This window comes from Microplitis mediator, chromosome 2 (assembly GCF_029852145.1).
Source record: "Microplitis mediator isolate UGA2020A chromosome 2, iyMicMedi2.1, whole genome shotgun sequence".
Lineage (NCBI taxonomy): Eukaryota > Metazoa > Arthropoda > Insecta > Hymenoptera > Braconidae > Microplitis > Microplitis mediator.
In genome coordinates this window covers 20,428,897-20,445,602 of record NC_079970.1, presented here as the reverse complement: position 1 = coordinate 20,445,602, position 16,706 = coordinate 20,428,897, and the positions used below count along the sequence as shown (strand labels likewise).

At 29.5% G+C, this 16,706-nt stretch overlaps 2 protein-coding genes across 3 annotated transcripts; one reads left to right on the top strand and one right to left on the bottom strand.

Moving 5' to 3' along the window:
- The first annotated feature begins 49 nt into the window (after window positions 1-49).
- Window positions 50-2,277, top strand: LOC130663649 (NADH dehydrogenase [ubiquinone] 1 beta subcomplex subunit 10). The gene is made up of 4 exons (XM_057463007.1): window positions 50-244; window positions 405-540; window positions 871-1,004; window positions 2,059-2,277. Exons 1-4 carry the CDS (start codon window positions 160-162, stop codon window positions 2,178-2,180), a joined length of 477 nt encoding a protein of 158 aa, XP_057318990.1. The 5' UTR covers window positions 50-159; the 3' UTR covers window positions 2,181-2,277.
- A 299-nt stretch (window positions 2,278-2,576) lies between these two features.
- LOC130663646 (meiosis regulator and mRNA stability factor 1) lies at window positions 2,577-16,111 on the bottom strand. 2 transcript variants are annotated; one of them, XM_057462995.1, is made up of 10 exons: window positions 15,887-16,111; window positions 15,237-15,749; window positions 14,346-14,639; window positions 13,955-14,121; window positions 12,402-12,490; window positions 11,458-11,653; window positions 10,081-11,227; window positions 8,512-9,069; window positions 8,265-8,415; window positions 2,577-7,054 (listed from the first exon to the last, which is right to left on the bottom strand). In XM_057462995.1, the coding sequence occupies exons 2-10, from the start codon at window positions 15,714-15,716 to the stop codon at window positions 5,178-5,180; spliced, it is 4,959 nt and encodes a 1,652-aa protein (XP_057318978.1). In that variant the 5' UTR covers window positions 15,717-15,749; window positions 15,887-16,111; the 3' UTR covers window positions 2,577-5,177. The 2 variants fall into 2 exon arrangements, with proteins under 2 accessions (XP_057318978.1, XP_057318979.1); XM_057462996.1 differs by lacking the exons at window positions 13,955-14,121; window positions 14,346-14,639; window positions 15,237-15,749; window positions 15,887-16,111 and adding an exon at window positions 12,657-12,872.
- Between the last annotated feature and the right edge of the window lie 595 nt (window positions 16,112-16,706).

Here is a 16,706-nt window from a genome sequence, read left to right as displayed (position 1 = left end):
ACATAGACGTTACCGCCCTCTGTCATATAATTAAAAAAAAATAATTAAAACTCTTTGCGGTACTTGGTCCTTTCTCAACACATACAAAAATATCCATAGTGTCCTTTGAGACAAATTAAAAGTAGTAAATTAAGTGTTAGCTAATTTTAAATATTTAAAATGGGGGAGAAAAAGCAGGCACTTTTATGGAGATTCGCTGATGCTGTTGAAAAGATTCTTGAAACACCTGTCATTTGGTTTCGAGGTGATTATCTAATCATTTATATTCACTAGGTTAAGTTTCACCAGTAACAAAATTATATATATATATATTTTAATTATTTATTTACTCCCTCTAATTTAGAAGTTTTATTTCACTCAATTTAATTTAAAAATTGAATTAATTATTTACTTTTTTTTGTCAGAAAAAATTGTTGAGCCAAACAGAAAAGTATATCCTTGGTATCATCAGAAATTCAGACGAGTACCGACTATTGATGAATGTTATACTGATGATTATGTCTGTATATATGAAGCCAATGTACAGTATCAGAAGGACAGGTAATATTTTTATTTGTTGATTAAAAAAAAACCTAAACAAATTACCCGGTGTCTATTTCTTCAAAAATTTGAACTCTGGTTGTCAAATAATTATTTATTTAAATTTTTTTACTGTCAATGACTCGGTCAATCGTCAGTTTATTCAAATCGAATAAATTTCAAAATAAGTAGATTATATAGAAAAATCAATTTGTAATATTTATGAATTAAAATTATTTTGTAAATTAAAAGAAGATTTTAAAAATTGAAGACTGTAAAGAAATAATGAGCTGGGTTAATTTGTGTCACTTTTATTGTACATAAATATAATTATTTATTTTATTTAAACAGAATGGTGGACAGTGAAATCGTTGCTATCTTGAGAAATAGATACGAAGACTGTGTTCTTTACAATCAAGATTTTAAAGCTTGCGATCATTTGTATGAAATATTGGAAGAGGCATCTGCAGATTGGTGCGCGAAACGTAAGATAATATTATTTAAAATTCAAATAAATAACATTATTATTGTTGAAATGACAGGAATATTGAGTACTTGGACCAAGAATGATCCGATATTAAATTTTCAAATTTTCCGAGGCTTCGTTGACTATTCAATCTCTTCAGTTATTTTGCTGGTTAAATTTCACAGTTTGTAACACTTCTTAAAAAATAATAATTGTGTAAATATTTATTAAATATTGTTTTGGATAACATAATTTATATTATAAAATATTTTAAACGTATGTCTGGTAACAGTTCACCAGGGTGGCCACAAACCGCGAATGTCGGGGATTATAAAGGAATTTTATGCAACCTAGAAATATCATGGAAATGTCAGGGAATTTTGACAAGTATCCGGGAATTTATCGCAGTTAAAAATTAAAATTTTAGATTAGATTTTCAACTGTAACTCGAAAGGAAATGGTCATACAGCAAAAACAAAGAAGGCAAATTGTAGCTTTAAGTGTCTAATTTTCTGATCTGGTCTTTACATTTTTTAATTATAAACGGTCCCGGAGTAATCCTAAGAAAACCATCGAAAAAAATTTCCCAAATTTTTGCTCGTTTTAAAAACAGTCTACGGGCTTCAATAAATTTTTATCGATAATTCTGATTGATTTTTTATTACTCCGGAACCGTGCACAGTAAAAAGATTTCAAGTCTTTTTTGATGTACGACCATTTTCCTTCTGAAAATCACTTAGATTTGGAATTTTTTAAAAATCCCTAATTTTTCTTACTAGTATATTTTTAAATTATTTGAACCATAAAATTTCCTATTAAATATTTTAGCTTACATATTTTTTACATCGAATTGACAATGAAAATATAATAAAAACTTTGAATATCTTAATGAAACGAATAAAATTTCTGAATCAAAGAAAAATGTGGAAAACTTTTACTGAAAAACCAGATAATATCGAGGAATTATTAAGTACCTGATATTCCTGTCATTCTTATAATTATGGATAATAGTCTTCATAATTAATGATTACTGTCAGTATAATTAATAATATTAAAAATAAATTTATTTCAAGATGCTGATCTCGGTCCATTACCAGACGCCAGAGAAGCTTTTATGAAACAAAAACATCGTATGGTTTGGGAAAGAAGACACGGACCTGTTGGTTCAGGAATGAAAGAAGTACCAGAAATTTGAATCATCATACGTAGAAAGATAAAAGCATTAATGTAAAATTCTAACTGTAGATAATCATAAAGTTAATAAATAAAAATCATGTGGTTTATTGCCATTAGTGATGATTTTTTTTTTTTTTATATATAAATATATAATTTATATGTGCTTGTATCACAATAAATAACTACATATTATTAATAAAATAAATAATTTAATTAATCATTAAATAAATATTAAATTTCACATGTATCAAATTTTATTACATTAATGCCAGTTTACAAGTTAATTATTTTTTATTCGCTTTCTATTATAATAAAATTTTTTTATTGGAAGGACCATTCGTTGTCCTAAACTTTATTTTATTTTACAAACAATTTAACTTTTTTTTTATTTTATTGCTTGTAATTACTTTTATCATTTTTTTTTTTTTTTATAATTATTTTATTATAAACAAGAGATCTCTTTCGGTTTAAATTTAATCGATACATTACGCTATTAAATAACTAAAAAAAAATTAACAATTTAATTTTAATTATTGTAACTTATTGACATAAATACATCAGAGATATAATATAATTAATTATGCTAATAATAAATATAAATATATACATATATATTTATAATAATAAAGAAGTCAAGCTATTTTGATTTATAAAAACGCCAATATTAATTAATTTAATAAATTAATTATTTATTTTTATTTATTGTCGATTAATATTTAATAGCAATGTAACGTTTATTATTAAGTCGACAATTATGGCATTTATTAATCTTTAAAACCTGAGTTCTTTTTTATATTTAATACGTACTTAATTATTTTTTTTTTGTTGATTATTAATTTCGCACCGCGAATGCTCGATTTTATTTACACCGATTCAATTATTGATAAAATCTCATACAAAGAATATTTTTCTAATCAGATAAAATTCAAAAAACTTTGGATACACTTTCACTCATTTGATTCTACAATTATATCAAATTACAATAATTCATTCATTTTATATTTTATTTATAATTTTGTTGTTTTTTTTTATTTTTATGAAAAATAGGATCAAAGATTATTTATAATTAATCGATTAATTAGATTACAACTCACATACAGTCATACTTAAAATAAAACTAAATGTATAAAAATTTAACATCATACATTATTACATAAATATCAATAATAATGATGATGATTAAATATATTTAAGGACATTCTCAAAAAACGCCCCCGTTTTTAAAAAATATTCAAGTACTCGACTGTCATAACAGTATTAAAATTTTATTAATTAATTAAAGGAGAGTTAAAGTATTAATTGGAAAAAGGACACTTTTACCAGGATAGATTTTTTAAAATATTACAGTTGTTATTAAGTAGGAGTAGAATGAAATTTGGTAAACAAATTCCAGTAAAATCTTCATGTCAATTTTACAATTCGAAATGTCAAATTTTTTAAACTAAAATTTATTTACCGAATTTCGTTTAACTCTTAGGCCCAGTTTTTCAAACCGGGTTTTAATTAATACTGCTAGTATATTTGTACACTAATAAATTATAGATATGCCAGCATTAATAATTTAAACCCGAAATAAAAATAAACCCGGTTTAAAAAACTGGCCCTAAAAGCCTTTCTCAGTTAATACTCCCCCACTTTTTGAAAATGTGAAATGACCTTGAACTATCATAAGTTTCTCTAAATTTTATTAATTATTAAAAAAAAAAAATTGAAGCATTAATTTAAAAAAAAACAAGACAACTGCAATTTTACCGAGATATAGAATTTTTTAAAAATTACTTACAATTGTCATCAATTAGGAGTCAAACGAAATTTGTCGAATAAATTTCAATAAAATCTTTATATCAATTTTATAATTCAAATTTTGTAGGCTGAAATTTATTTAAAAAACTTCGTTTGACTCCTAATTGATGGCAACTGTAAATAATTTTAAAAAAAATTCTATATCTGCGAAATTGTAACTGCGTTTTTTTTTCCAATTAATGTTTAAATTTTTTTTTTTAATTAATTGTTAAAATTTTTAGACAATTTGACAGTTGAGTCATTGAATATTTTAAAAAAAGTGGGGGGCAATGTCTGAGAATGCCCTTAATTATTTTTTTCAAATCTATACCCCTGTAAAATTATCATTTTTTAATTAACGCTTTAACTTTTCTTTAATTAATTAATAAAATTTGAATACGGTTCTGACAGTTACATCTCTGAATATTTTTAAAAAATGTGGGGGTGAGGGCACTGTCTGAGAATGCCCTTAAAGGTAAAACTTTACAATCTTGTGAGTTTTTTTTTCTATTTTTTTTATTTTTTATAATTTTTTTTTTTTTTTTAGAATACTTGAGAGATAAACATTTAAAAATGTTTCTCTATTAAGAAACATGAGTTTTGTGCACTTATGACATAAATTAATAATAGAATTATATTTATAATTAATAATTACATTAAATTACTGGTACCCATGATTATTTATATTAATTAAATGATATTACGTATAATATAATTATTATTTCTAAAATATTTATGATAAAACCAACTGTATTTATAATTAAAAATATCAAATAATTGTGAAAAAGTATTTTGTTTTTAAAATAATAATAAATAATAGTTATAGTAAAATAATAAATACATTTTTTAAACGTTAGTTTTATCACAAAGTTATTGAAATAATTCAATTACAAAAATTAATAATTATAATAATCATACATTAATTCTACAATCGATGTAGGTAATTACAACTTTATAATTAATATCTACAATATTATATTAATTATTACTTTTATCACAGCCTCAAAAAATGCTCTGCGATACCGATGAGAGATGTGTATTTTTATTGTTTATAAAAATCTAAAATAGTATTATATTCTCGTGTAATATTTACCGTAATGATATTTTTATTAAAATAAGACGATCAAGATGATAATTATTAATTAATTAATTACATTTTTTTGTTCATTCATTAATCAATTACTATTTTATGATTATTATAAAAAAAAAATAAGAGTGAAATAAAGCCTCTATTTCAAGAATCGATTGGCTGATTAAATTGAGCTGCGAGTTTACTGCGCTTACCTGTTACCGTTTTTTTTGGTGTACTGTCAATTATTTGTGAACTTTCACTCTCAGTAGTGTGATGCGATGGCTCACTACTTTCGGAAGTTGTATTTGAACGGTTCGGGCTCAAAATTTCCAATGAATTACCAAGAATACATGAATTTACTTTGTCGTCGCTATTTTTTGAAGTATCAGAAAATAGATCGCGCTTTGGTACCAGTGATAGAGAAGGAAGAGGCAGCTCAGATGGATGCGGAGCCATTATCGCATGACTTGAATAAAACGGATTGAGAGGATTGGCTGCGGCAGACAGTAGATTTTTAGCTGGAGACAGGAGATTAGTTGGATCGTCTTCGTCATCGTGAACCCACTCGGGTAATGTCAGTGGTGGTAAATCGACATTTGTTGAGTAAGTATTTGGAACATATTGAGGCGGTGATGCCCACACTGAAGACTCACTCTTGCTATCACTTTCTTCATGATTGTTTATCGAGTCTGACAGCCCAGTCTTGGTACCCATTGGTAAATTATCCATAAACGTTGACGACGTGCGTGTGACAATATTTTTAAGAAAAGTTTCACCATTTTCATCAATAACTGGCCACTGTTCAGAATTTTTTTGCGCTGATTGGCTCCATTTATTTTCATTGTTGCTGTTCCAGGCTTTCGGAAAACTATTAGCGGTCCATGCACTCAGTCTAGATGACACTGAGCTGTAATTTGATTGAGAAGATTCGCTGCGGATCGACTCATTGCTAGAATCTTGATCACTTGATGGAGACGTCAGCTGTATTGGTAATGGGATTCCTACTGTTCCTAATTGTTTATTCAAAAATATCATTTTCTTTTTACTTCGCGTCTCTTTAATTGTCACGGTACACTGTAGCGCTTGAAGAAGGGCATTTATTGATGAGAATCCATAGTGTGAGGCTTTGACTTCAGTGCCAATAATATTTAAATAAGCGTTTTCAAATAAATCGAGATTTAATTTACCACGATATTTAATTAAAACTCGATATAAATTACAGGCAAAACATTGAAGAGCTGTTAACCCAATAAATTCTTCATTATTAACGGTTATAAATTCAACTATATCTGATAAATTATTTCTTATCTCGCTAAGATCACAAGACACTCCGAAATATTTATCATAAATACGACGGAATTCATGGACAGGTAAACGTTGCTGGCATTGATCCATTAAAATTCTACGGCACTTTAATCCTAATACTTGTGACTGAGATTTATCAACAAGAATAACAGTTGGCCCATTTGTTGTTTGAATTATTTGTACAACGTTGCTGAGTTTTCTCATCAATTCCTCCATTGAATTGCACTCATAAAACTCGGGATTAAGTATATAGCCGAATTGGTGTGAATAAAACTGTCCAATGTTGGACAGTAATACTCCACCTTGGGATTGTCCTACGAGTTTACTAATCTGTTCACCCAGAACACGAAAACGTTCTGGCTCAGTTAAACTAATAAGTCTTTCACCATCAGGAACATCTTTTATTTGTATCACATGAGGTATTGCTTCAAATAATTCAATTAATTTAGTGAACCCATAGTCTGAGACACGGCACTGATGACCGAAGTGGTGATGATAGGAAGGAACGAATTTATTGAACTGCATTGTGCAGTGCGGAGTATGACTGAGCAGTTCAATAGCATCTATGGTAAATTGTTTTGTTCGTTCTTTTTCTTCGGGGTTTTGATCTCTTTTAGGTATTGCTATTAATTTGTCACCATCGACATCACTCACAGCAACTGTGTGCTCAGAAACTTCACTTAAAATGTCACCTATTTCACAGACTCCGTAATCAACTGGATCCCACTGCTTGCCTGGATAGAATAAAAAATATATTTTTTTAATAAAAAAATTTTACTGGAAATTATTAAAAGAAATTAAGGAAAATTTCCCCATGTCATATCTATGATAGAATCAATTGAACTGATTAAATTTAATATCAATGGAAAGATTTCGATTTGAATTTGAGCCTTCTTGGAGATTCAAATATTTTAATGCGATTATTAGTTCAATATCTAAACTTTTCTAAATAAATTTGAACTTCGCGCTAAAATATGTACCTTTGATATTTGGAAATAAACAAAACTTTTTAAAATGTTTTTAAATCAGATATTGAATTTGTTTGGTATCAATTAGACATCCCTTTGGTAACCCTCTAAATTTAATGATTTTATTTGGATCTTTCATCCTTAATATTTATTTTAGAAAAAAAATATATCAGACGGCTCATAAAAAAATTGAGTGTTGATTTATTTATTAGACTCCCATGATTATTTAATTATTAAAATTAATGTTTGTCAGCCGAACGAGAAAATTTGTCATTAAACTTTTCAGATGGTAGAAAAAAAAAATAAAATTTTAAAAATCCAAAAGCGCACGCTTCTAATGCTCATGTTATATTTTAAAAAAATTCGAATCACTCATTTTTTTCATAGAAATTTCCATTGTAAAAATATTCAGGAATTAAAATAAAAAAAAAAAAAGTAAGATAAAATTTGTAATAAAAATGGCTGTAGTGTTTGTTTACAAGTTAAATTGCCGGTTTAAACAGTAATGATTTATTATAAAAAAAAAAAAAGAACTACAGTAGTAATTTTTGAAAGCCTTCTCTGCATAATTCTGAAGATTGTGAAAAAAAAATTGTCGTTTCGTCAAGCCGTTCTCAAGATTTCCGTACCACGATCTTTTTTCGAACCACAGACTAATAGATATCCGCGATAAATTTTTTTTATTCAATTTTTTTTTATAATACGTATCGGACTAATAAAAAAAGTATCAGACTTATTCATTAGTGTTCCCCCTGTATATTAATATGTTTTTCATAATATGTAAGTGTGGTAAAAAAATAAACGGTCTGTGTTCGCGGCGTGCAAAATATCTTCAAGTAAAACTAAATTGGCAAAGTTTTGATAAAAAATAAAATTTTAAATATACTTTATAAATTCAGTATTGACACTGGGACAGTCACGTAGAGACTTCAGATTACTCTTAAAGATTATAATAATAATTATTTATTTATCTTACCAATAACACGGTTGTAAACTGCCGGAAACTCCGTCAGAGTTACTTGTTTACTTGCTTGAGCTTTCAGGACACGAAGAAGATCGGAAGTAAAGCGACGTATTTGTGCACGATGTGACAAAGTAACTGTTCTTTTATTTCCTTCACCCATTACCTGATCAAATAAAAAAAAAATTTTATTTATTCAACAACTGTAAGCTTTTAAAAATAATCATAAATCATTTATCAATATTGCAAATAAAATACAAACTTGTATAGTAGTGGGTAGAGCTTCCAATAGATCAATGAGTTTAGTGTACCCATAATCAGCTACTCTACACTGTCGTCCAAAGTGATGATGATAAGCAGGAATGAATTTATTGAAAAGAATCTGGCAGTGCGGCGCAGTCTTCAACAGATCAACCAGCTCCCGGCTGAATAATGTCAGCTGATTGACAAGAGCCGGACTAGCACATTTTATTTCTTCACGATAATCATCAATTTTATCTTTCGCCCAAAATACGTATTTTACGTTACTGTTCACTTGCTTTATCTCAACGAAATTTAAACATGAAATTAAATGCTCAAGCGGTACTCCATTTTCGGTTGTTTTCAAGACTTTGTTGAACTCCGCTTCGTAACAAAAAGTCAAAGTTAGTAAAGGCAGATTTCCATCGTGGGTAATAAGGAGCTTCTCGATATGGAGTCCCAATATTTTTAATGACATCATGACACTTGGCAGAGATTCAATCTCTTGCTCAGCCCATCCTTTGTCACCACCCGGCTTCTGATAATGGACATGACAATACGGCAACTCCAGAGCTGCGCCCTGTAAATTATGAACTCAAATTAGTTATTGTAATATTGTAGTTAATTAAAAAAAAATATTTTAATTATTACTCAGTATAATCGCTTAGCATGTATGATCATTATTGTCAAAAGGAATTATAAACTCAACTCTCGATACTTAAATTCATACTCGGCTTAATGATTGTCATCATTACAATATAATAAATATTTAAGGCCATTCTCAGACGGTGCCCCCTCTTTTTGAAAATTTTCAATAACTTTTAATTGCAACAAAAATTAAAACCTTAAGTGAAAAAAGTAAAGCGTAGTAGTAATTTTTCCAAGGTATAGATTTTTTAAAAAATTACTTACCATTGACATCAATTAGGAGTTAAACGAAATTTGGAAAATAAATTTCAGTAAAATCGTGTCAATTTTGTAATTCGAATTTTCAAATTTAGTAGACTAAAATTTTTTTTAACTCCAAATTGATAACTGTAAGTAATTTTTTTTAAATTCTATATCTCGGCGAAATTGTCCTTTTTTCAATTAAGGTTTTAATTTTTTTTTTCAACTAATTAATAAAATTTCAATGTGATTTTGACAATTGAAAATCATTTCATATTTTTAAAAAGTGGGGGGTACTGTCTGAGCATACTCTTAAATAAAATACGAAACCCAGTACCCAACCCGGGCGCTCGAACCCAATCACTCATGTATTTCTAGGGTAGAGGTACCGTTTTTGGCCACTTTAGGGCCAGTTTTGGACACTTGAAAAATTCAAATAAAATAGTTTGTAAAAGACACAATGACAAAATTAATTTTTAAAATGTATCCAAAGATACTTTCAACCCGCTATTAAAATAGTAATTTTATTTTACACTTTTTCATTAATTAAAATAAAGTGTCAAATGTCCAAAAATGGAGCAGTGGCCACAAATGGTACCTCTACCCTATAGAAATACATGAGTGATTGGGTACTAGTTCCCTGATCGGGTACTAGGTCTTTGACCTTAAATTAATTTATGAAGTAAAAATTTAAAAAAATTACCTGAGATATATTTTCCATGCAGGGTGACGGAGAATTCCTGAATTCCGGATTAAGTGAAACCATTCGTCCGCTGGTATCTTCAATGACATTACAAACGTCCTTCATTTTATAGAGCTCAGATACAGAGAGTGGCATTAAAAATCGGTTTTCATACATTTCACGAAATTTAAACAGAGGTAATTGGTATCCTGGTACTTCTAATAGTAACATTATTATTTGCGAGCGCACTATTTGCGGATTAGTGCCACCAGTATGTCCATATGATATTAAAATTCTCTTAAATCCAATTTTACGTCGATGAAGCTGAGATATCGCATACTGGGAATCTGATAATGAAGAAAGTTTTACATTTGCCGCGTAATTTCCATCAGACTGCATAAAAATACCGACATGTTCAACGCGAACGTGCTCAGAGAACATTGAATGTAATATACGACTCATTGTTTTAGCGTCAATATTTTGATCTAAATTTGTTACTTGCAGATCTATTGGGCCATTGTTACTACTATTATTTACACTACTACTAGTACAATTATTACTACCGGAAATATTACCAGGACGGTTAATAGGATTAAAGAATTTGTCATTATCTTTTGTTGGATCGTTGTGTAAATAAGGTGATGCATTTGTTTGTCGATTAGACGCTTGCATAGAAATATTTTTATATGGCGATGGTGTTCGTGCTGACCGACGTGGTTTAGTAAAATTTTGTACATTACTACTGTGATATCCAGTATCTAAATTTTTTTGGTGACTTGGTACCGGACTTACGCGTTTTGAATTATTCCCGTGGGGATAATTTGGTTTATAACTAACTGGTACCGGTAGTTGATAGTAATTAGGACGTGGTATATTGTTCCAATCTTGATTAGAGTTCACCGAACTATGAGCACTACGATTACGACGTATGTTATCTGAATCACGGGTACCGACGTCAGATACTGCATTGTCCTGATGGGAAACCGTAGACCTTCCGTGATCTTTTTGCTGACGTTTCGTAGGACCAAAGTCTTCCCAACGTCCAAAATGTTGTGTTTGATTACTCCAAATTAATGGCGACTGTGTACGATTAGTTTCCGAGTACTGTCTATTGTAAATATCTCCATTGCCTTGATGTTGACGACCCAATATTGGGGTTGGTAGTGTCCTTAAAATAAATTATTTAAAATTATATATCAATGAATATTATAGTGATAACAATAAATAAATAAAGAATTATGTTATTCCATCAGATAAGATCAAACGGGGTTCATTGTTCGAATCTTCGAGGATTTAAACAATCAACTCGTGACTCAAGAACTCGTTTCTCGGATTCTCGTCATACGGAACAAAAAAAAATTTTTTTTATAGTCACATAATAGAGAAAATACTAATTACCCGGAATTAAATGAGTGAGTGCCATTCCAACCGGCAAATGCACCAACAACCGGCGACGATGAATTGTATTGAGGTGTCCCAGGAAGACTACGGACACCTGGAATGTTTGCGCTTGGAAGATACATCGGTAGGGGTGAACTTACGGCAGCTCCTCCTACGTTTGCCGACTCAGTGATTAAGTCAATTAAGTTATTTTCTGTAAACACACAAACATGACATACAGACACGGAAAAAAAATATTTTTTGGTGCAAAAAATTTTTATTCGCCCCAAGAAATTTTTTGTATGAATTGAAACCGAACATTTTCATGATCTTGAAGTTAGCAGACAATTAACAATTTTCAAAGTTTTCATTCAACGATTTAATTAAAAGAACAAAAAAAAAAAAGTAAAAATATGCACATGTAGAAAATTAAAAAAACTATAGGTGCAATTTTTTAAATTTATCATCTTTAAGAAAATTTACTAAACGTCGGCTTATTTCACAATCATAAATTTTTTAGAGGGAGTAAAATTTATGATCTCAAAGATAGCAGACAACAATTTTCGGATTTTCTTTTCAAGAAATCAATTGCAAATAAAAAAAAAAAACTAAAAATATGCACATGTAGAAAATTAACAGAGCTGTGGGTGCAATTTTTCAAATATTTCTTTTTTTAATAATTTAAAATTTTTTTTTAAATTCAAAAATTATTAGACGTCAGCTAACTTCAGTATCATAAAAAATTTTTTTGCTCCAAAAATTTTTTCTGGTTCTAATAAAAATTTTAGTTTTTATTTCATAATGCAAAATTTATCTTGCGTCAAGAAATTATTTTTTTCTGAGCATAAATATATAGATATTATAATACGTAGTAAATAAAGCAAACAAAATAAATAGCAAAGACTTTCGTTAATGTAAACATTGGAGTTACACGTGTAGAGCTATTGAGTTTATTTTCTTACCTTCGGTTGTTCGGTTACTTTTATCCTTGAGTGACCTTACTTTTATCTTTGCATCAAACACCTTCGCGCCATTCATACGTTGTTGAGCTCTGGTGAGCAAATAAAAGAAAATACAATTAATTTTAACTTAAAATTATTATTATAAATAAATGTTAATTAAAATTTATTAATTAGTATAGTTGTCAATTATTATTGGGATAATTTTAAGTGAAAAAAATAAGTTGGCGTCAGTAAAAACCCGACTTTTACACTCACCATTTAAAATAAATTGTTACGATTAAACTAATAAAATTTAATTGAATTATTAATTAACTATAACTCAAATCTGTGATCAACAATTAATAAAATTAAAAAGTTAATTTATTTTAAACAAATTAATAACAATAAATTAAAACTTTTAAGTAAAGCGAAGAATAGAATATTCTAAGAATATATTTAAAAAAAAAATAATACGTTCTTCTATAAGCGTTGTCGTTACATTGCTGGAGAAAATTATCTGTCACTCATATTTATAAACACCTATCCCCACTTATTTATTATTTAGGGAGTAATAGCCGATAAGGTATTTTTCTTGATTACTAAATAACGATTGCCGATAAATTTAGAAAAATTGCGGTAATTTTAAAATGATTAATAACGCTGACAACCATTTTGATCACAAGGACGAAAGTAATAAGATGTCAAGTTGACTGCAAATAGTTAACGGTAACTTGCAGTGAATTTGGAAGTGAAATTTTTCACAATTTTTTTTTTTGTCAGATTAAAATTAACTTTTGGTCTTCAAGTTTTTTTTTCGCAACTTGAAGGCAACTTTCTGATTCAATGCATTTCTATTACGGCTGTAGATTTACGGCAACTTGTAGTTCATGTACTCATATTACAGTCAAAACTTGGAGCAGCATAACTTAACGTTAACCTGACCGACAACACTGAACAGCAAGTTTTTGAAAAGAAAGTTTGACTACCAGGGACCCTGATAGCACGAGTTGCTCGTCGAAAAGTTGGTATTCATTAGTTTGTGACCAACTTGACGACAAGTTGTCGAAAACTCTAGCTTTTTGCAACTTTTGGCTAGAAGTTACCGCCAACTTTTTCAGAAAGTTGAAGCCAGGGAAGAGTCGCAATTCGAAGGCAGGTTTCTAAGAAAATTGAAGGCAACTTTCCGTCAACTTATGGATTTCCAACTTTTGCCACCAACTTTCTCAGAAAGTGTCTATGAACTTTGGAAATACCAACTTTTGCGGCCAACTTGGCATCTAGTTGCGGCTGTTAGTTTGACGCCAGTTTGGCTATCAGGGGAATTTAACTCGCAAACGCTGACGATGGGTCATTTGTGTCCGAGTCAAAATTATCCCTGATAGCCGGAGTTTCTGATCAAAAAGTTATTTATTAACTAAATAATTATTATTATTTAGTTGAGAGTTTAAAAAGATTTTTTCTAAAGTTTTCAAAATTTTAAATTAGGGAAAGACACGACCGACCCATCGTGAGCTTTAACGTTTGCTCGTAACATCGTTAACTGACGAGGGTTAATGTTAATGTTAAGAACATACCTATCAGCCCAATCTTGCAACCCAAAACGTAGTATAGCTGCACCTGAATTAATTCCTACTACACGTCCACCGCAGTTATCTGATAGCTGTTTTAGTTTACTTTTTATTGCTTTGAATCCTTTATCTTTAGGAAGATTACTCACTAAAACATCGAACGTTTGATTCTCCTAAAAAAAAAATATTAATATATATTAATTATTGCTAATTTATTTGCAATTTAAAAAACCGCCACCGCAAAAATGATGTCAATAAAAACTAAAAACTGATACTTCTAATTTTTGTAAAACAATACGAATATTAAAACTAAAAACTCTACTAGTCAATTTTTATTTTTTATAGAGAGCAGGACTTTAATAGATATAAATTATATAATAAGAAAAAATATATATACTTTAAAATATTCAGCAGCTGTTCTCGTAGGCAAGGGATCCAGAATGTCTTTAAAATTATAATGCTCATTAGCACACTGAATAAGTGCTTTTGATGTATGATCATTGTGAAGAAGTATAACGTGCATTCTTTTACGATGTCTTAGATCACTTAAGTCAGCAGCAAAATTAATGTCACCCGATATTACAACAATAGCCGCTGCGCTGCCATGAGTATCTGCAAATCTTCGTATCGTTTGCTTAAGTTTTTCATCAGCAGCATTTTTAAATGTCGCTGGTACGTGAATTAAATTTACCTGTAATAAAAATAAGTAATTACTGAAACAAATAACTATTATTTATAACAATATAGTTTCCCGAGCTGCTCTGAACTTTTATTTAGCTTGAATAATTAGAGTATCTCTCAGCTCGGGAAAGTAGAAAATCTATCAGGGGATGAACAAGCGGATAATTGCTTGTTGGGAACCCGAAAGAAACAAGTGGAAGAAGCCCTTTACATAGGGTATGGGAAGAAGTTGCAACCCACCACTAATCCTACGCAACCATGTTGATCAGAGCTGGGAGTCTGGTACCACGGGGGACTTTTCCAAGCCCACTGTGACCAGAGTCTCTCTATTTCCTGAGATGGGAGAAGTGTTTGGCCCAGAGAGAGGTAGGACTCGTGGTGGCTGTGGTTAGATACCACGCGGGAATTTTTGATTATACGCCCGGGTAATGTCCACCTTAGTCGTCTTTTCGACTAAGAGTGTCGTCTGGGTAGAAGATAAGGGATTTCGCAACACATGTATGCCCAAAAGAGTGAGGGAACGGCCTCCGGTCGGCGGAGGTGGACTTAGGTCCCGTTACATTAATTAATTATAACAATATAGTAAATAAATAAATATGTAAAATACCTGAGCATCATTTAGTTCTTGTATAATTTGTCTGCTTTCTTTATATACATCACAGACAACAATAAATTCAGCTTCACGATAACCTTTAAAAAATTTATCTCGAATTGCCTGTACTACGGTGGATGCTGATTTACCTTTAGGTACTCGACAATTTTCGATGTCCCAAAATACACCAATCGGTGATAAGTAGTGCTGGAGTAGCTGTGGCTTAACAGGACTTCCATGTTGGTGGAAAAGGCTGTAGTCATTTTTATATTGATATAGTCCGGGTGGTGATTCGGAGTAGCTAACTAGCTGAAGATTGTCCTCAGGTTTATTTGATGATGAATTAATATCTGGCAATGATTGCAAATGCGTGTTATTTTGAATTAATTTAGATATTGGAGTCTTAAGTAATTCAAAAAGTTGTTCATTCAGGCAATCGATTTCAAATTCATTGTCTTTGAAAACGGCCTCGTTTTCCCAGTAATTTCTCGCCATGTGTTTTTTATTTCTGCTGTACTTTTCATCCCACTGTTGAGTAAATAAACATCGAAAATATAGTAAACAAAATTTATAAAAAATATTATTTAGGAAATTAATTAATATATGAATTTAATACGCAATAGATTGAATTTATAAAATATATATATATAATTTTAGTGACTTACCCCTTTGTCAATGTTTTAAAAGAATAATAATTATAACCAAGTATTTTGTATTTTGTCAAATTGATAAAAAAAATATATATCTAGGGTCAAATAATTACTTGAATTTTAATTTGCATTTTTTATACCAATGTAAAGTATGCGAAAAACAAGTGGACGCGTGCATTCTTGTATATATTGAAGTATAGCTACCGAGGCTTCCAAAATTTTTTTACTCACTCTATTTAATTTGTCAACGCGTTCTTAAGAATGTGTATGGTGTGTGTGCTTTTACTACTCCATAGTATATGTGGTGTATAAATGTAATTGTTAGTAGCGCAGTCTGGAACCGGTTGCTTTTAAAAGTTGTCAGAAATTACGCAGATGGCGATGAGTGTGAATGTAGCAGACAGACAAATTTAAAATTATAAATAAATAGAGTAAATAATTAATAAAATTTAATTTTTTAAAGATGCGCGCTTAAAAAATTTTGAAATTAATAAGTGCATTTTTTAAAATTATTTACTCTATTTATTTATAATTTTAAATTTGTCTGTCTGCTACATTCACATCAAATTGCGTTGGAAAATTATCAAGGTGCATTTTCATGTTTGTGAATTTCGCGCGCTAAATTTAAAAAAAAAAAGAATATTCAGAATAAATGTGAACGTTAGTGACAAGTGTCAATTATAAAAATTTTTTGATAAATAAATAAAATGAAAGAAGAATAAAAATTATAAAATCCGTACTTAGATAAATGAAAAATCAGTACGCGCATTTTTTGAGATTTCATTAATTTATTTAAAATTTATTAATTAATTTAATTAATTAATTTATTAATTTA

Bases quoted from the DNA above. Each gene is read 5' to 3' on its own strand.
- LOC130663649 (XM_057463007.1), top strand. From the start codon at position 160: ATGGGGGAGAAAAAGCAGGCACTTTTATGGAGATTCGCTGATGCTGTT. The intron at 245-404 runs GTGATTATCTAA...TTTTTTTGTCAG, and splicing joins ACCTGTCATTTGGTTTCGAG to AAAAAATTGTTGAGCCAAAC. The intron at 1,005-2,058 runs GTAAGATAATAT...ATTTATTTCAAG, and splicing joins TGCAGATTGGTGCGCGAAAC to ATGCTGATCTCGGTCCATTA.
- LOC130663646 (XM_057462995.1), bottom strand. From the start codon at position 15,716: ATGGCGAGAAATTACTGGGAAAACGAGGCCGTTTTCAAAGACAATGAA. The intron at 14,122-14,345 runs GTATATATATTT...TTTTTTTTTTAG, and splicing joins CAGCTGCTGAATATTTTAAA to GAGAATCAAACGTTCGATGT. The intron at 11,228-11,457 runs GTAATTAGTATT...ATTTATTTTAAG, and splicing joins ACTCACTCATTTAATTCCGG to GACACTACCAACCCCAATAT.